General features: G+C 40.2%; 1 protein-coding gene across 6 annotated transcripts in view; it reads right to left on the reverse strand.

Annotated features, from left to right (window-relative positions):
• The window catches only part of LOC102879797 (protein argonaute-1), a 31,079-nt gene that overhangs the window by 6,094 nt on the left and 4,725 nt on the right, over positions 1–20,260 (reverse strand). For 3 of the 6 annotated variants that reach the window (XM_025041363.1, XM_015598938.2, XM_025041365.1), the window contains exons 2-13: positions 19,900–20,083; positions 15,877–15,997; positions 15,178–15,359; positions 14,643–14,779; positions 14,284–14,418; positions 14,048–14,135; positions 13,238–13,385; positions 9,599–9,718; positions 9,110–9,241; positions 8,849–8,982; positions 5,554–5,738; positions 106–265 (exon numbers count right to left, since the gene is read on the reverse strand). In XM_025041363.1, coding sequence (XP_024897131.1) covers positions 106–265; positions 5,554–5,738; positions 8,849–8,982; positions 9,110–9,241; positions 9,599–9,718; positions 13,238–13,385; positions 14,048–14,135; positions 14,284–14,418; positions 14,643–14,779; positions 15,178–15,359; positions 15,877–15,997; positions 19,900–20,083 — 1,726 coding nt within the window. Of the gene's footprint in view, positions 1–105; positions 266–5,553; positions 5,739–8,848; positions 8,983–9,109; positions 9,242–9,598; positions 9,719–13,237; positions 13,386–14,047; positions 14,136–14,283; positions 14,419–14,642; positions 14,862–15,177; positions 15,360–15,876; positions 15,998–19,899; positions 20,084–20,260 lie in introns of those variants that run through there. The other 3 variants (XM_006924246.2, XM_025041366.1, XM_025041367.1) reach the window with 3 other exon arrangements.

Consider the following 20,260-nt stretch of genomic DNA (forward strand, 5'->3'; position numbering starts at 1 on the left):
CTCTTTACCTTGTGTCTTCCTCATTCTGCCTGGCTAGGGTCCTATCTTTTCATCAATTCCCACAATGGTACCTTGCTTAACAAGGGCAAGTGGGTAATAGCATACCGCTGGTGTGGGACTAGGATGTTGTTAATGCCACCAAGTTTGACATTGATCTTCAGGCAGAGGTTGGAGAGAGTCTGAGGCGAGGTCTTGACCACATTCTTCACTTGCACACACTGTGTAGCCATTCCCAAGAGTGTATCTCCAACACGTTTCACCTCAGCTGTAAGAAGGGAGAGAACTAATTAGTGCATTCACAAATACTGAATGCCTACTAGATCCCAGGCAGTACTGGACGTGCTAGGGACCACAGTGGTGATCAGAAACACATAGGGTCCCCACTCTTATATTGTTTACTATCTAATGACTAATTTTAAAAATCATGAAAAGTACAATGTTAAATGCTACAATAGAAAAATTCATGGAACTATGAGAGCATAAAATAGGGGATAATAACCTAGCCAGGAAAGGACTGAGTAAGCAATTACGAACTGAAATCTAAAGGTAAAAAAGAACATAGAAGAGAGGGGGAATTTGGGAGAGAACATTCTAGGCAAAAATGCACTCTGACAGGAGATAGCATTCTATGTTTGACAAACAAAAAGGCCAAAGTAACTACGAAGGAGAGCAAAGGAACCATAGTGTGAGAGAAAGAATATGGTCATTAGACTGACCTAGGGAAGAAATGAGAGTAGTTTACATTAAGAAGGCAGTTGTTAAGATGGAGAGAAACAAAGCTGAGAGATAGTTAAGAAATTCCAAGAATACATACATATGTAAATAAGGGAAAATAATTTCTGTGTTGCTAGCTTTTGTAATAAAATAGATAGATCATAAATTCTTTTTGAGACACTTTGAGTTCCAAGTGCTTTTTGGTCATCCCAGTGAGGATATGAACTAGACAACTGGATATAGAAGGTGGAAGCTAAAGACTAGTCTGAAATGAAAATGTAAAATTTGTTAAATGTTTAAGTACAGGTAGTAAGTGAAGGTATACACTTGATGGGATTATCAAGAGAACAGAGGAAAAAGAGAAGAGAGCTTAGACCTGAATTTCGAGGAACTCCCAATATTTGCAGAACAGGAAGATGAGTCTGCAAAGGACTTTTCTCCTGCAAAGGAGAAAAATCCAGAGAAATAATAGGAAGAAAAAGACAGCTGTATCATGATTGTCAAGAGAAGAGAGAGAGTTTGAAACAGAAACAAGTGTTCAACTAAGTCAAATGCTACTAAGAAATCAGGTAAAATGAAGACCAGAAATGTCCTTTGGATTTAGTGAAATCGAGGCAAAAAATTAATGTATACAGCCGAAAACTATTTTGGTGATATAAAGAACCAAGAAGGAGGCAGAGGATCAATGAAGGGTTTGGTGTGTTTTTAATGGGAAAGACTTGAGCATGTTTAAAAAACTAAAGGGATTATTTCCACTTCCAAGAGAGATGGAATAGTTAGTAGTAAACCAGTGCTTCTATAGAGAACATTCAGAAAAGCCAGATAAAATACAGAAATCATCTTTTTGAAGGCGGCAGAGGGGTACTGAGACAATAAGAACCAGAGGGACTAAAATTCCAGAGAGGGAGAGACTCTCACAGAGATGAGATATCTATCCCCTGCAGCTGCTTTCACCCTGATACATTTGCTGATTCTAGGTGTGGGCAGGAGGCTGAGATTTTAGGCTTTGCACCAGCAGAGGAATCCATTGCCAGGGGATAGAGAATGCTACAGAGTTTCTGGCAGAAATAAACCAGTTCTAAATGTGAAAGGTTAAAAATAAAAATCAAAAAGAAAACATAGATGGGAGCACTTGAGATCTTGCTCCCAGGCATATGTTATCAGTTTGGCTCAGATAAACTTTTATGAAAATTCTTAAAAAAAAAAAGAAACCGTAAACTAGTATCTTCATGACCTTGGCATTTCTTAAACAGGACATATAAAGTCCTAGCCTAAAGGAAAAATATTAATAAACTGGACTACATTAAAATTTCTGTTCAATGAAAGACCCCTTTAAGGAAGTAAAAAGGCAAGCCACAGAGCAGAGATAATATAGATAATATACATACATATTCAATAAAGGGATTATATAGAACACCTATAAATTAATAAGAAAAAGGTAGTTAAGTCTATTTAAAAAAGGAAAAGACTTGAGCAGGCACTTTACAAAAGAGGCTAGTGAAACTGTCAATAGAAATATAAAGTTACTCAATCTTATCAATCATCAGAAAAATCAAATTAAAAGCACAATGCAACATCACTAAACATCCACAAGAATGGCTAAAATGAAAGAAACGATACCAAGTTTGTTAAAGATATAAAGTATCTAGAACTCTCATACACTGCTGTTGGAAGTGTAAATTTGTACACTTAAAATCCAATCCCTCTGAGATATACACCCAATAGAAATGGGTATATGTGTTCAAAGAACATGTACAAGAAATGTTCACTGAAGCATTATTTATAACAGTAAAAACTGGAAACAACCCAAATGTGTCCATTAACAGTATAATGGATAAATATATGTAAACTGTGTTATAAACTACAACTATACAAATATGGATGAATCTCACAAACATAATGTTGAATAAAAAAAGCCAGACACAAAAAAAGTATATGAAATGTGATTCCATTTATATAAAGTTTAAAGACAGACAGAACTAATCTATGGTGTTAGAAGCCAGAATAATAGTGGTTAGTTACCACTGATGGGAAGTTTTAATGACTGGGAGCCTGGGGCTGTGGTAAGTTCTGCTGCCAGAACTTAGTACTGGTTACACTGCTGTGACATTTTGTGAAAATTCATTGAACTGAATATATAATATTTCTATATGTATATTATATTTCAATAAAAAGTTTATATAAAAAAAGACAGTATATCAATTTTGTGGAGAGTAAGAAGTTAACAATACTGAGGACAGGATGAGGTATGGTACCAGATCAGAACTGGGCAAATGTCACACTATTCTTCTACACTTTCAAGGCAACCACAATACAACTGGACTTGCTTCAACCATCAACAGAGAATTCCATTCACCTGGCCTCCCAGGAGTGTGGATGAAGGGTCTTTAGAAGAATCTGACTGGTCCTCTTATCTGCTGGCTCAACTCCTAGGCAAATAGCTCCATTGTCCAAGTGGTATAATCAAGGAGCAACATTTACGTGGAAGAAACGCAAGGTCCTAATTAAGGCATGAGACTGCAGAGAAATATAACATTACTGAGCCCAGGAAAAGGAAAATTCTCTGAGTAAGCATTACCTGCCCCAAGCGCGCTGCACTATATACTCCCCAGATAAACCAAACATTGGATTCTCCCTTTAATGGAGGGAACCATAAACAGTGATAATTACTCAAGACAGTTCTTGAGTAATTATTTTCCATCCAAGGGCCATCAATTTAAGGCCCAAGAGAGACATGGACTGGAAGTCAACCAACCTCTCTCCATAAATAGTTACCGAGAATCACGTCAGTGGAAGGCTCTACCTTAAGTGTATGTATGCAGAGGGAAGAAGATCTATTCCATGATCAAAGTAATACCAAGCAAGGTAGTAACTGGTCAGCAACCTGATAAAATTTCTCGAAGAATCCAGAGACAAGTTCATCTTCCAGGTGGGATGATAAGAAAAACCTTCAGGAATAAGTATACTTAAACTGGGACTTATAGGATGGAGAGAATTTTAAGGACAAAGTTGGGGATAAGAAATAGAGTACTTAGATATTCTAGGCAAAGGCGAATGATATGAGCAAAACCAGAGACTGGAAAGTACAGACAAAAAATGAGCATTTAGAGTATCTACTATGTGCCAGGCATCATGTTAGATGCTGCTTTTTATATAATTAATTCATGAGGCTCAGAAAGGTTAGGTAATTTGCCTAAGACAGTAAACTGGCAGAGCCAAGATTAAAATCCAGTTTTAATTTCAGAACAAGTGACCTTTCTGGTATGCGTGGCAAAGAGAAGAGTGTAAGATAAAGCTGAAAAGGTTAAACTATTATTGGGGCCCTGAAAACCTTTTATTTTGTGAATGGACCATGAAGGGTTTTTTTGCGGGGAGGAGAGAGTTGGGAGCAGAGTTACAAAAAGTCTCATCCAGTAACATATTTAAGGAAGATTTAAGAAGAAATGTTAGAACTGAGTTGAGAAGTGTGGTTAGAGAGCAGGGAATATATAAATATACCTTAAGACTATAAAAAAGAACACTGAAGGTAAAGCAAAGAGAAGATAGATTACTTCCAAAGTTTGGATGAAGGTACCTAGAAGCAATGTGATGCCAAACCCAAGAGAAGTAAAAAAGGGCTTACTAGTAGTCAAAGAAGCTACTAAAGTGATGCATCGCCTACCAAAACATCTGCTTTTTTCACCAATGTATTCAGGATCTAGCGCAGTGTTTCACACATAGCAGGTCATCAATAAACTTTCGATGAAGTAAGGAAGAGAAGTCAAAGGACCAGATGGGAGCTGCAGAGAGGTCAAGGGTTGGATCAAGATTTTAATAATTCATTATAACATATAATAATAGGTTATGACTAAATCAACTGAAATGAATGAAAATTTTACTAGAATGTAAAGACAGAAAGAGAGGGCAGAGTACACAGACCTGGAGAATACCATGCATTCCTGGTAATGACAAAAATAAGTAAGAATAGACAGGGGAAAATATCAAGAAGTCAAGAGAACTGAGGTTGCTGGTGACCCCCTACAGAAGAGGTTAAGGGGAAAGGTAGAAGTAAGAGAGATGAAAGAGGCGAAGTGAGGAAGGAGTAAGTGGCTGGTGAGGAAGTGGGTGTAGAGAATGCAGAAAACTCATTCAAAAAGTTTGATGAAGAAAAACAAGAAAATAGGAAGACAAAAGCTGAAGGAGATGGCATGATTACGGTAATGTGCACTAGGATGGGGAATCTGAAGATGTTTGAAGGTTAGAGGGTATAAAGTCCCAAAGGTAGCAGGATGGGATGGGATCAAAAGCACACACAGGTTGAGCAAGTAAGACGAGTGATACCTCGTCCTTTTTGAAACAGAATAGGTGGAGAGGGAAAACAGTAAGAAAAGTGCTGAGCTAGAGATGTATATTGTCATTCCTATTCTTAAAAGAGAAGAAAAGAAAGAAAGAGAAAACTTCTCAAAAAGTCCAAGTCATTCCCAGGCAATAGAACACCAACAGAACTACCAAAAAGTTGGCTTGCGTACACTGCACTATGCCCTGATAGACAACACTCTCCTAAGAACAGGAATCTGGACTAACCTGTCTCTGTATCTGGCCCAGCTTAGCCTGGCATAAAAACTAGCACCAAGAGGACCACAATAAACGTTAAGGGAAAGAAAAAAAGATATGAGCAGGTAAGCAGGACCTGGGAGGACTCATTGGCTCATATGGGCTGATATTTCTCTTATAAGAGGAGCACCAACATTAAAGAACAACTCCACTATAGCTTAGAATCCACAATGACTCCTCCCCAGGAGCCTTCAGGGAGATACTCTGAGTCCCATCTTCATAACCACTATCCCAAGGAAGCTGTACCATACACGGGCGTCTTCCCTGGCAGGATGACAATAATGAGCTGCAGCCCTGAGTAGGTGTTCTTGAGATGCCGGAACATGGGCTCCACGCTGTCTGCCCCCTGCGCATATTTGCAGAAGCAAGGCTGGCCCTGGATGGGCATCCCTGCATCCTTGGAAATCTTCCGCAGCTGGTCTGTGAAGTTCCTGCAGCACAAGTATGGTCATGACAGAAGGCAGTAAGTCCCACTTTAATACCTCTGACCAAATGCCTCCATCTTAGGTGCCTAAGCTCTATGATAGGCACTGAAGATTCTAAGATGAATGAGACATGATCACGGCTAGTGTAAAAAAAACATTTATAGTTGAGTAGGCCAAGATAGAGCTTGGTAAGAACTCAATGGTACAAGCAGAGAACTGAGGGAGCCCAGAAAAGGGACTTGTGGGAATTCTCAGGATCCCCACCATGTCCCACTCAAGCAACTGATTCCCGTGCTCTGTTATAAGTCCATAGCAACAGGCAGATGCCTGAGAGGAGGGCCTCTTTGTTCAAATTAAAATAAATAATGTTCCAACAGTGATTGGAACACAGGAGATGCTCAATAAAAATGAGCTCCCTCCTTCCCTACTAGTTCTTTGAAGCCTGAGAGCAAATAATAAACAAGCTTCTTTCCTTTGGCTTTAGGGCTTTATCCTGGGAAAGAAAGACAAAGTTGGAAGAGAGGGTACACATGTAATAGATTAAAAAGAATTAAGTTACATTAATATAATGACAGACTGAAATGAACAGCAGGAAATTTTGTGAAAATCCTGCATTTAGAATAAAAGCAATAATGTACAGAGAACAAAAGCAAATTGTTCAGAGGATTCTATTATAGAGCATATAAATTTAATACGATAGATTGAAAAATCTATGTAGTGAGAAAATAAGTATTATTTCACATATTTAGTTAAAAAACACAAGAAAGATAAATACTGTACAAGTTATGTAAAATTTTAAATCACTTATTAACATATATAAAATGTATAACTGGACAGGAAGGTTATAATAATTCAGACAGTAGCTGCATCAGAAGGCAGAAATGGGACTAGGATAGAGGATATAAAGGAAATGTCAAATTTACCTGTAATATTTAATTTACTTTAAAAAATAATATGACAAAACCCTGGATGATAGATACATGAGTGTTGGCATTATTAATCTCTATATTTTTAAAAATATTTCAAAATAAATTGTGGAATAAAGAAATACAATCTAACCATTGTAAATAAGAGCTAGAGCTCTGATGGGCTACAAACAGTATTTTTTTTCCATTTCTCTGTCTTATATACAACCGCAATGTAGCTATGAAAAAACTGATGTGTTATGAGATTCCATTAATAGTGGGTCTCTATTTCAAGGAAATTGGTATTCTCAGTCTTCCCTCTACTATCAGCTCATTTGAGATACTATGTCCAGTGTTGGGGGCCACAAAGTGTTTAAGTCTAAGATGGGGAAAGTCCTAAAAGTGATAAAGCTGAGGTATCAGGGCCTCTTCAACTAAAAGAAAAATTATGAGGGTTAACCCTACTACTCCCTCTTCCCTCTCCAAATACCAAATTCTTCACCCCCACAGTCACCTTTATCTCTCCCCTCTCTGTCTCAGTGGAAACAATATCTTTTCCTGTGCTCTGGATCCCATTCCCTCACACACTTAGGAACTCTGCTCTAGTTCCTTTCCAGTTTCTCTGACTTATACTTTCAGGCTGTGTTAACTGTGCACATTCTCCCTAGACAGTCTCATCCACTGCCATGGCTGAAGACTCTCAAATCTTTATCTTTAGCCCAGAACCTTTAGCCCAGAACCACATATCCAACTGGACACTACTGACCCAGGTACACAAGTCATATTCTCACTGCCTGCATCTAGAAATCATTGGGAGAAAGAGATGTCTGATGAACTGACTTCCTCCAACTCAGATTCCATGTTTATCAGTTTCTGTACCCCAAAATATCCAAAACAATGGATTGTTTCTCAAAAGAATGAGACAGGAGAAGGACATGGCAATGAGAATGAAGCACATAAAGAATACAGCTACCAAAAAGGTGACACAAAGGCAGAGAGCTGGGAGCCTTTCCAATACTGCCAAAGACCAGCCCTCCAATACTACCCAAAGGCTAGGAGATGCCTCACTTAAATGGGGCTAAAATGCCAAGAACCCAGGAAGAAGGACAAGAGGAACCCATTTAAAAGAATGACAATTGTGATGGTAGTAGCTGGGTACCTGTGAAGTGGAAAGGAGGAAGCGGGGCAGAGCAGCCAGAGTCCCCACATTCATCAGGGGCTGCTGTAACTAATTCTTATGAAAACACCAAGGCCAGCTGAACTCACCAGGGAACACATCTCTATTATCCTTGTAGCTGCCCAAAGTGGTCAGCCCTACCAACATTCCTCAACCTCAGAGTACTCTGACCCCATCCCAGATGCAGAGAAATAAGAAACCATCACTTCAAAAGACCAAACTATACACTGTAAATAAGTGAATTTTGTGATATTTGAAATAGATCTCAATAAAGCTGTTTAAAAAAAAAAAAAGACTACAAGGGGAGAATCACTGACTTCTTCTACTTACTCATTCACTCAGTCAAGACTGTTATTCCCCTAACCTGCTCCTATAAACCATTCAGCTGTCATCTACTCCCAGACCCTCAGCCAGAGGCCTTTACAACTTATGCTCACCTAATTCAGGTCACTTGGACCTGACTGAACAAATTTTGTACATAGGAGAGGGCAGGTCAGAGAACCAACTGAATAAGTTGCTCTTTTTTTGTTTCCAATAAGGAATATAAGCTTTGAAGCCTCAGATCTGATTTGATCCCATCTGATACTTTCTTGATATGCAAACTTTGCACAAGTTACTTAACATCTTTGAGCCTCGGCCTCCTGAAAATGGAAATACCACCACCTACTCACTGTGAAGATGAAATAAGAGAACATAGAATTAGGTACAATGTTGGCATAAACATTATAGTCATCACTGCCACTATATATTACCAATGTTAATAATTATAACAAAAAAATAATTCAGGCCTCCCTTAGGAGATTCATGCCCTGAAATCTTAATCTCTTAACTGATAGGGCTCCTAATCAAGACTCCTGACCACAGACTGGCAGAAAAGGAGCAAGCAGAAGTTTGAGCCAGACAGCACAAGGAGGCAGAGTCAAGAACCAGAAAGAGCACACTACAGATCAAATCTTGGCCCCTCAGGGGTAGGAGAAATTAGGCAGCTCTCAGGTCCTTCCCACCCTTCCATCCATATACCCAGCCCTCCTTACTTGAGCACCTCTTCTCGACACTGTTTTTGGGGTGCGAAGCAAGCGATGGCCCAGACTTTTATCTCAATGCCATTGTAGAACTGTTTCCCCCGCATGTCCCAGACACCCTGATTGGGTGTGGCAATGGCCCGGTTCTGAGGATAGGCAAAGGGGGAGCCCAGGTGAGCCTCAGTAGAGCCAAGTGGGTAGGGGAGCAAAAGCCCCTGGCTGTACAACCCAATCTCCTCCCAAAATGCCCCAGAGATGTTGTCTGGCCCTGACCCTGCTCACCCGGCCGCCGTACTGCAAAATGGGCGCCGGCAGCACTCGTCCCGTCACCTCCGTCATGTCATCCTTTACTTTGATCCCAAATTCCTGGATATAAGGGTCTAGGTTGTAGCTGGCATTCTTCATCTGCAAGACAAAAGATGTGGATCTCAGGAGAGCGGCAGCTTGGCAATACCACTCACCCTCTAGGTCCCAAGTAGAATGCCCTAGGCAGCTGAGACTGGCAAGAATAGCCATAAAAAAGGAGAGAAAGTGGAAGATGACCTAAGTGGGAGTGGATAACATAGATAAGTAACACAAAAGAGAAAAAGAAATAGGAAGCTGAGTAGCTACAGCATCAAGCAAAAGTCCTACGGAGCCCTAGGCAACAAATCTAGACTTGTGTTCTCCTGAGGGTCCTGGCCAAGGCAGAAAAGCATCTATGCTAACAGGGGCCCCAGTGACTGAGCAACCCAGCATACGTTTCTCTGCAGCCCCACTGACCAGGCGGCTGATCTCTTCCTGTCTGTCTGGGGCCGACCTAGCTGTAGCCTTTATCATGGTTGACGTCTGGTTGTCCGTCAGCTTCTTAATGCAGCGCTGCCCAGCCACAATGTTACAGACCTGAGGAAACAAGAGGAGTAGGTAAGTCTGGCTTGAGTTCAGTCTACCCTATACTCAGAGCCCCACAGTAAAGAGACCTTGGCTGTCGGCCCTGCAAAATCCTTTGGGCATACAGGTTAGAAAATATTCACGTGCAATACAAAAGGCAGTAGAGCCACTTTGTGATTAAGAGCTTGTGATCCAGAGCCAGATCAGGGCTCAGGTCTCATATGTTAAATGGGGAGAATAATAACAATTTCAAAGGGTTGTTTGGAGACTAAATAAAAATAAAGCACTTAAAGGGCTGAGTACAGTTCTAGAACACAGTAAATATTCAATAAATTGCAGGACAAACTACTATTTACCAAAGGACCCATTGTTAGAACTCTTCTGAATATTAAAAAACTCAATATACACAAACTAGATTCCTAAAGTAGTATAGGCAGCTCTTAATGGTGGCAGGTAGTCTGTTGCTCCATCCTGCAACTCACCAAGAAAACTAAGACTGGCTCTTAACTCTTGAGTCCCAGCCTACAGATAATCATCGAGGCCCTGAACTATAGAAATCACTGTCTCTGTTGACTGACAGTGTCCTCTGTTCATGTGAGAAACATCTTGCTGCTCAGTTCCTCTGGGGCCCAACAGAACATAATGGAGATCAGCGAAGACTTTCTAGTGATATATAAGACTCCCATTGCTCATTTTATTATATTCAAGATGCTGTGAACAGGAAGCCTTATGGCAGAGTAGAGAGAGTCAGTAAGTTTAGAAGACTTGAGTTTGAAACCCAGCTTTGCCATTTTAGGTGCTGTTACTTTGGGCATGTGTAGGTCTCTTAACCACTGAGACTGGTTCTTTATTTCAGTCATGGAAAAACAGACTAGCTATCTCATGAAGTGGCTGTGAGGATTTAGAAGAAATGAAATATATAATTTGCTCCCATAGGGCCAATACTATGTAAGTACTGGTTCTCTTCTCAATTTCCAATTTCATGCTGAACAACGGTAGGAAAAACCAGGACAAGGTCACCTGCCTTAAATTCTGAATCCCAAACAATACAAAAATTAGTGAATTCACTTAATGACAGTCCAGAATTAAAATCTGTGAGGTAGCTCTCTTGAAGGCACCTTAAAGTTGTAATACTCTCTACAGATGATTTCAGCTACAGAATCAACACTAAGAAAAAGACTAAAAGCAGGGATGTGGAGAAACTGGTAGGAAGGTAAAAAAGTACAGCCTTTGTGGAAAGCAATATGATGATTCCTCAAAAAATTAAACAAAGAATTACCATATAATCCAGCAATTCTACTTCTGGGCATGTACTCAAAACAAGTGAAAACAAGGACTAGAATTAATATCTGTACACCTATATCCATAGCAGCATTATTCACAATAGTTAAAAGATGGAAGCAACCCAACTGTCTGTCAATGAATGAATGGATAAACAAAATGTGGTATATGAACATTATTCAGCCTTAAAAAGAAAGAAAATTCCGCCATATGCTACAACATAGATGAACCTTGAAGACATTATACAAAGTGAAACAGGCCAGTCAAAAAAGGCCACATATTATATAATTCCATTTATATGAAATTCCCAGAACAAATAAATCCACAGAGACAGAAACAGATTAGTGATTACTAGCGGGTGGTGAGGAAGAATTGAATGGTGAATGGTAATAGGTATGGGCTTTCTTCTGGGGGTGATGAAAATGTTTTAGTATCAGATAGTGTTGATCGTTGCACAACTTTGTGAACATACTAAAATAAAACCACTGAATCGTATACTTTAAGAATGAATTTTATGGTATGTGAATATCTTGAAAAAGCTATTCTCAAAAAAATCCCACCAGGCTACAATAGCCTACATGATTTGACATGAATCTTTCTCCAAAATCATCTCCTACTACTTTTCCTCTCATAAACTACATGTCAACCACTATGACCTCTGTCTTTTAAAAAGATCCAAGCTTCCTGCTGCTTTAGAGCCTTTGTGCTTGCTATTATCTCCTGCCTGGAAGGCTCTTCCCTTATATTACAAGGTTGGTTCTATCTCATAATTTGGGACTCAGCTCAAACGTCTCTTAAAAGAGGACTTGACTTCCCTGACCACAATAACTAAAGTGGCTTTTCAACTGTCTCCACTCAGACTTCTATCCCCTTAACCTATTTTATTATTCTTATAACACCACCATCTGAAACTATCTTATATATCAACTTATTGTCTATCTCCCCCTTCTAGAATGTAAGCTCCATGACAGCAGGGACCTTGTCTTGTTAACCTCTACATTCCCAGCACCTAAAAGAGTATATGACACAAAGTAGGAGCTCAATAAATTTGTTAAATAAACAAACAACAGTAAAAATCAAAATATAAGTTATTACATAAATTATTCCCCTTGGAAACTATTGCTTAAATAGAAGTAATGTTAATTTGCTAACAAATCTCAGCTGGCAGTAGATATTACCTAAAGCCTATCTACTTAGCTGGGATTATCCCGAAAGACGTCCGTTTACATCTCAGAGAAAATATTGCGTTCATCTCACTTTCTGTGCATCATCTATTAATTAAGTCAGAAATTTTGGGTTTGGGGATCTCTTCTCCCTTCAGAGATCTCTTTTCTTCTGGTTTGTTCTGAAATCCCAAAAGCTCACAGAGGCTTGAGCTTTGGTCCCAACTATTTGACTCCTGCCACTGGAACAAAGTAAGACAACTTTGTTGTCTAGGCTAATGCTTCTCCAACTTTAATATCCATATGAATCCTCTCTGGATTCTGTTAAAAGACAGATTCTGATTCAGTAGGTCTGGGTGGAATCTGAGATTCTGCATTTCAAACACGTTCCTGGGTAATATCTACACTGTTGGTCCACTAACCATACTTTGAGTAGCAATGGACTAGACAATGAAGCAGTCAGCATCAGTTTCTTATTAGACATTTTGGCTAGTGCATACCAAACCAAATAGAGCCTGATAGTTCTATATTCATACATTCTATAACTTAAGTAGCATTACTATTCTTTCTTTAATTTCAGGATTTCAAAGATCTGTTAAAGCATAAAAATAGACAAATCTTGAAGCCAAACTTTTTCAAAAAGAGTACATTGATCTTATTAGGGAAATAGGATTCATGTAATAGGTAACATTCATCTTCATTTTCTGTAAAACAAGGTACATTTATATCTCTAGGTCATTTATGATCCCCAGCTCCAGAGAACAGGAAAAGAGAAATTAAGAGAACATGAATGTGGGTAACTGAAATCTCTGTCCTGAACGAATTACTTACTTAAAAAACAGTAAATGTAGCTTTCAACTCTGCATGGCAGTCCTGAAAGAGTATGAGAACAGGATGGGAAATAAAAGAATTTAGCGGGTAAGGATGAGGCCTACATTTCACAGAATGACCTCATACCTCTCAAAATGTCAGTTTTCCAAACTTTAAAATGTAGGTGAGAGACTACAAATGGAAGAACAGACCTCTGATGATCAGTGTGCAAGTACAAGGCTTGTTCCCCAGCCCAGCCATTAAGTGGCAGCCTCACCTCTAGGGGCAGGTAGGTATGCTTTTGTTCCTGGCCAACTTGTAGGCAGGGCAGGTGGGGATACTTGAGCTGAAGGTTATATTTCTGCTTGAAATACTGTGCCACTGTACACTCCACAGTCTGTCCACTCTCCAGTTGCAAGGGAAACCTGTTTGGGGGAAGGGAAGGAGGTGTCACAGCCCAGTATTCGATCCTACCTTTCTAGACCTACAACCATGGGAAGACCCAGACTTGGCTTCATCCCTATCCAGCCTCTTTTGAGAACTGCAACTTTTGGGAAAGCAGGAAATACAAGGCTCCAAAAGAGAAGCCAAAGATTTCAGACAAGTTCCACACTGTCAGGACACACCTCACTCAACTGTATTTCTAGTGTCGAGCATAAAGCCTGACACAGATTAGGTACTCATAGTCCAATGTAGTCCGAGGTCAAAAAGGTGGATGAAATCAATGACAGCTTCCCCGAGGTCTAGCCCAGGAAACCAGCTTTCTTTTTCAGGAAGAAGAATAAGTTGAAAGAGATTCTAACATTTATAGAACTGAGACAGAAAGGAGTCAGGGGAAGATGTCTAATCTACTGTAAAGGCCCACAGAGGAAAGGGAGAGACCAAGAAGGTAAAAATGGTAAGGAGAGTATCAACGGACCTGAGAAGGTTGGGAGAGGGATGTCAAATTCCCACAGCTTATCTTTGAAAACGGGGTTCATTTTTCAGGGTTGCTTGGGGTGGGGGTAAGAGTGGGGAGTGAAGCAAGTGTGTTGAAATATTAGCCCTCTTCCATCAATGGTATGGCTTAGAAGCCCTGTCAACTTACGTCTGATGGCTGGCAGGGCGGCGGGTAACATTACATACACGGTACTTCCTCTTCATCTGTCCACAGTGGGTCACTTCCACCTTCAGGCCTGGGATACACATTGCTTGTCAGGGTTGGAATAGGTGGCTCAGGTTCCCAGGCTTGGCCTCGCCCCTGAACATATCCCAAGGGGATTTCCTTTTAGGGATAAAGAGAAAGTAATACTGTTTCCCTTCCCTGCCTGGCTGGGTCCTCACCCTTGATCTCCTTGGTGAAGCGTACACGCTGAGAGTCCGTGAGGGGCTTGGGCTGCTCATCTATGTTCCTGATGTCCAGCACCTCACACATGAACTCAATCACCGGCTGCGCCTTGTAGAAGGCAGTGGCTGAGACTGTGAGGACAGGGAAGGTATAGCTTAGGTCAGGTTCTGCCTCCCAGAATAAATGGAGGCACTGCTCTTTACACCCTCTTCCTCATAGGGAATTGGGATGGGGGAGGGGTCCCAGGGCTGTAGGAATTAGACTAGGAGTGTGGTTGCAGAGCTGGGAGGGATGAGGCTGGGAGTGTGGTCACTGGACTCAGGGTACCCCTGGTTCCATAACTCTCCCCACTCACCATCAATGTTGAGCATCATCTTCCACATGGCAGGGCGCACAGACTGGTGAAAGCCGAACCAGACCTCGCGCCCACCCCCCAGCGGGTGGTAGTAGCCCTCAGGCGGTGAGAAGAAGGAGCGGCCCACAGGGGTGTACCTGGCAGGGACAGGCAGAGAACTGGTCCCTCGGGCACAGGCCCCCACCCTGTGAGGCATCCTGGGCACGGAGGAGCCCTGGCCTGGAAGGCAGGACACCAGGGCTTTAATTCCAGCTCTGATCCTTTACTAGTTGTGTGACTGACCTTGTGCAAGTCTCTAACCTTTCTCTGCCCTGCATGGAAAGACGGGGTGAGGCCCAAAGATATCTAAAAGGGACAGGGCCAATGCTTTAAACCATCTAAATGTTTATACACACTTGCCTGGTATATGGTAAGGTTTCAAAGACTATTTTGTTTGAAAGGCACACAGAAAGACTTTAACATCTGCTCATTCCCCTCTTCCCCCCACTGCACTTCTGATACCACTAGTAGCCCAGATATTAACTATACCCAGTACCTCATGGATGCCAGGTGCCTCATGGCCACATCCAGGGCTTGCACAGACTCCAGGGGAACAGGGATCTGGCCACTGACCAGGGCCTCATGCAGCATGCGCCAGCTCACGATGGCTAGCCACTTGATGGAGACCTTGAATATTCGATCCTTCCCTTCCCCAGGGATTGTCACCTCAAAGTCAACCTTCAGTAGAGAGAAAAGGGTAAAGAAATGCCAATGCTTTCCCACAGTCCAACATTCTCTGCCCTGTCCCAAACTATCTCTCATTCCATGGATTTGCTAAGAATCTGCTCCTTAAGCTGATAGGGGATCTCAACAAAGACTTCAGAGTAAAAGCAGCCCCTTAGTCTCCAGCCACCTTGGTTCACAGCTTCTATCCCTCTCAACCACATCTAGCAGAAAGTCCTTTAAGTCCAAGTCTATTTTTTAAGTCTAATCTCAATCTGTCTGGAACAGGGACAGACATACAGAAGGCTAAATAAACATCAGTACCTACTTACCCCTCACCCTAAAATACACTTTCTCAGCACAAAAGATGAAAGACATCTCCGGACTACCAGACTCCAAACAGGCTTACATGAGCTCTGACCCACCCCAGACCCGACACATGTCTTGGACTACCAGACTCCAAACAGGCTTACATGATGAGCTCTGACCCACCCCAGACCCGACACATGTCTAGCCTGAATCCCAACCTTACCCGTTCATTGCCAATGGGCAGTGCTGTGACAGTGTAAATATTCTTCTTTCCGTCATACACGGGCTTGCGATCACCAAAGATCTGAGGCTTGAAATGCTGGACCATGTATTCCACCACTTCCCTATGGGGGATAGAAATGGCCTGTGGAAGCTGAGAGACTACCACTTCAAGCTTTTGGAAGTAACATAAGGCCCAGGCAAGATCCTATCTACTACATTCTCTCCTAGCAGCTACTCTAATCTCATTTACTCTATGGTTGTGCTTCTCAAACTTCAACATTCATATGAATCACCTGGAGATCTTATTAAAATGCAGATTCTGACTTAGTAGTCAGAGCAAAGCCTGAAAATCTTACATTTCTAATATGCTCCCAGGTGATGCTTCTGGTCCTCAGACCACCAAGGCTGTAAAAGACCTGAAAGAGTAGGTATGAGTGCCTTCTGAGCAGAGGGGGAACCTAGGGGGAGAAGGGCTTCATCTTAGGGTCTATCCAGAATCAGGAACAGAATTGAGGCTGCTCCAATTCTCAGGCTGATAAGGAAAAAAATGTAGATGGGCAAGAGATCAAATTGGAATAGGAATAAACTGTGGAAGAACCTCATATCTTTCATCTCTCTGAAGCCCTTAGTCCCGCCACACAGTTTTCTCTTCATTATCACCTCTTCGTAAATTTCACTTTCTGTCCTCTGCCACTTAAGATTCCAGAGTGTCCATCTGCCCTTCAAAACCCCAGTCCATCCAACTATCTGATCTCTTCACTTTCTAAACCAAAGCTCTTGAATACTAACGGATAAAAAGACTCAAAATGTACACTGGAAGCAACTGTAAACACATGGTTTCAATCCCAATTAGGTTTCAGTGCTGCCCAACAATCTTTTCCATGTCCCCTGATCACTTCTGTCCCTCATAGACTTTGTCAAACTTTCTCCACTACCTTCTAATTCCAGAACCCAATTCTATGTCCTATCAAAAAGCAATTCCCTAACTCTGAAAAGAGTAGACCATAGTAAGCAAGGCCAATTTCAAGTTCTCAAACATAAAACCATATTTATATATGCATGCCTCTTTTCCTTTCTTTCCTCTCACACTTGAAATGTCCTTCCGTATTTGATTTTTAAACATCTGAAAAATGCGTTCAACTTCACTCATTAGAGAAACATAATTTAAAATTAGGAAAAAATATAGAAAAAGACACAAAGACCAATGCAACAGAATTGAGAGCCCAGAAATAAACCCACATATATATGACCTAATTTATAACAAAAGAGCCAAGAATGTATAATGGCGAAAAGAAAGTCTCTTCAATAAAAAGTGTTGCGAAAACTGGACAATCATATGCAAAAGAGTGAAACTAGACAACTATCTTACATTGTACACAAAAATTAACTCACGATGGGTTAAAGATTTAAATTTAAGACCTGAAACAATAAAATACATAGAAGACATAGGCACTAAGCTTCTGAACATTGGTCTTGGTGGTGTTTTTGTGAATTTGACTCCAGAGGCGAGGGAAACAAAAATAAACAAATGTGACTACATCAACAAAAAAGATTCTGCACAGCAAAGAAAACCATCAACAAAACAAAAAGGCAACCAACCAAATGGGAGAAGATATTTGCAAATGATATTTCTGATAAGGAGTCAATGTCCAAAATATATAAAGAACTCATACAATTCAACAACAACAACAAAACAACCCAATTAAAAAATGGACAGAGGATCTGAAGACATTTTTCAAAAGAAGACATACAGATCACCAATAGGTACATGAAAAGATGTTCAACATCACTAATTATCAGGGAAATGCAAATCAAAACCACGAGATATCACCTAACACCTGCTAGAATGAATATTATCAAAAACACAAGAAATAGCAAGTGTTGACAAGAATGTAGAGAAAAAGGAACCCTCATACACTACTGGTAGGGTGGTAAATTGGTGCAGCTACTATGGAAAAACAGTATGGAGGTTCCTCAAAAAACTAAGAATAGAACTACCAAATGATCCAGCAATTCTTCTTCTGGGTATTTATCCGAACAATATGAAAACATTAATTCAAAAAGATATATGTGCCCCTATATTCACTGTAGCATTACTTTCAATAGCTAAGATATGGAAATAACTTAAGTGTCCATCAACAGATAGATGGATAAAGATGTGGCATATGCACACCACCCCCCCACACACACACACAATGGACTACTACTACTCAGTCGTAAAAAATGTGAAATATTGCCATTTGCAACAACATGGAGGGATCTTGAAAGTATTAGCTTAAGTGAAATAAGTTAGATACAAAAACTATACAATTTCACTCATATATGGAATAAAAACCAAAGATGTAACAAACGAACAGAACAAAATAAAAGCAAACTCATAAATACAGACAACAGATTGGTGGTTACCAAAGAGAAGAGGAGGAGAGGGAGGGTGTAATGGTTAAAGGGGGTCAAATATATGGATGATGAGTGGAAAATAGTCTTTCTGTGGTGAGCACACAATAGAGTACACAGACATTGAATTATAATGTTGGATACCTGAAATCTGTATATTATTATTAATCTTAGTGAAAAAATAGAAACCAAACTCTGAGTCAGCTTATAATTGGAATGATAAATATTTTTCACATGAATTAAAATTCCACAATGAAATATGGGAAAAATAATTTTAAAAATTCAATTCAAATATAATTTTTTAATTGTCAAAACATCAAAAATCAAAAAACAAAATATACTGAATTGGTGCAGATATGAGGAAGAGGCACTGATATTTACTAATGGGAGTATAAATTAGTACAACTTACCTTAAAAAAAAACTAGCAATATCTCAAAATTTTTAAAAGTATTGTGCCAACAAATCCACTCCTAGGAATTTATCCTACAGATACATTCATATTTGAGTATAAAAATGTATCGATATTTAATAATATTCAATAGCTTCATTTTTGTAGCAAATGTTGAGATTCAACCTAAATGTCCCTCAACAGATTAAATAAGTTATAATATCATATTCAATGATATACCTATGCAAAAGAATGAGGCAGATACATATGTACTGACATGTATTATTTTCCAAAGTATATTTGTTCAGTGGGAAAAATCAAGGTGCAGAACAAGGTACACAGGATTCTAAATTCTGTGCATTTTTTAAAAATGTGCTATATACATATATGCTTGCATATGAAAAGAAAAATATCTAGACACATACTCAAGAATGGTAACAATCATACTCAAGAATGGTAACAATCATACTCAAGAATGGTAACAATCACACTCAACAATGGTAACAATGAATGCCTCTGGGGAAAGGGACTATGAGATTAGAGACCGGGGTAACAGGAGTCAGTTTTCACCGCTACTTTTTGTAATATTTTAATTTTTTTTTTCCATTGTGCATATATAGTTTTCAAATAATAAAATAACTTTTAAAAAGAAAAGCTTCTAAGGCTAATCTCTCCAACTGTATATCATGTAAAGTCTTCCTGTCTCAGCAAGGCCATCCCACTCATTCCTCCTCTCTCTGCCATGTACTTTTAACCTCTTCTTCTCCACGAGCCCCTTCTCCTCGGTTTATAAACATATCCACGTCTCATTCTTAAAAACTTTTCATTCATTTCAATAAACATTAAAATGTGTAGGTACTATATTTGACCCTATAATCCTCTCTAGCCAACATATTTCCACTCTCCCCAAGTTTCGCTGTTAAGCTATCTGGAAAAAGTTATCTGCTTTCACTATCCCTACCACATTACCTTCCATTTATTCCATAACTCACTGTAGTTAGATTATTAGCCCAACTATTCTACTAAAACTGTTCTGATAAAAGGCACCAATCCTCTTCTAACAGCCAAATCCAATGATATTTTTCAGCATTTACCTTCTTGGAATGTCATAAACTTTCTTGAATTTGGTGATACCAACCTCTACTAATTTTTCTTTTACCTCTTTGGATCCTCTTTTAAGGTTCTGAGACTCAGAAAAGTGAAGACTCCTGTACTTGGTGTCTTAGATGTGCATCGCTTACCGATTGACTCTGCGAGGACACTTATCCGGCTTGATATCCACCTCGTAGTGGTAGACGTCAATCTTAGGGATGTCCACCTCAAAGTAATTGGCCAGGAGCTTGATTGGTTTCCCCACTGTGCCAATGCCAGGCCTGCGAGGTGCCTGGAACACCTGCTGCAGAGGGGGCAGGTATGCGCCCGCAGCTACAAGACAAAGAGGCTGGTGAGGGTAAAGTCTGGCAGTCTCCTTTTACTCTGATCAGAGAAAGCACAAGGCTTCCCAGAAAAGGAGCAGGAGAGCACAAGGGAAGCCTCTTTCCTGCTTACCCAACCCAACTGAGGGCTTCCACTGGCTCAGACATCCCGGGTTTATTTAAAAAA

The sequence above is a fragment of the Pteropus alecto genome, unplaced genomic scaffold (genome assembly GCF_000325575.1).
Source record: "Pteropus alecto unplaced genomic scaffold, ASM32557v1 scaffold39, whole genome shotgun sequence".
NCBI classification, from domain to species: Eukaryota; Metazoa; Chordata; class Mammalia; order Chiroptera; family Pteropodidae; genus Pteropus; species Pteropus alecto.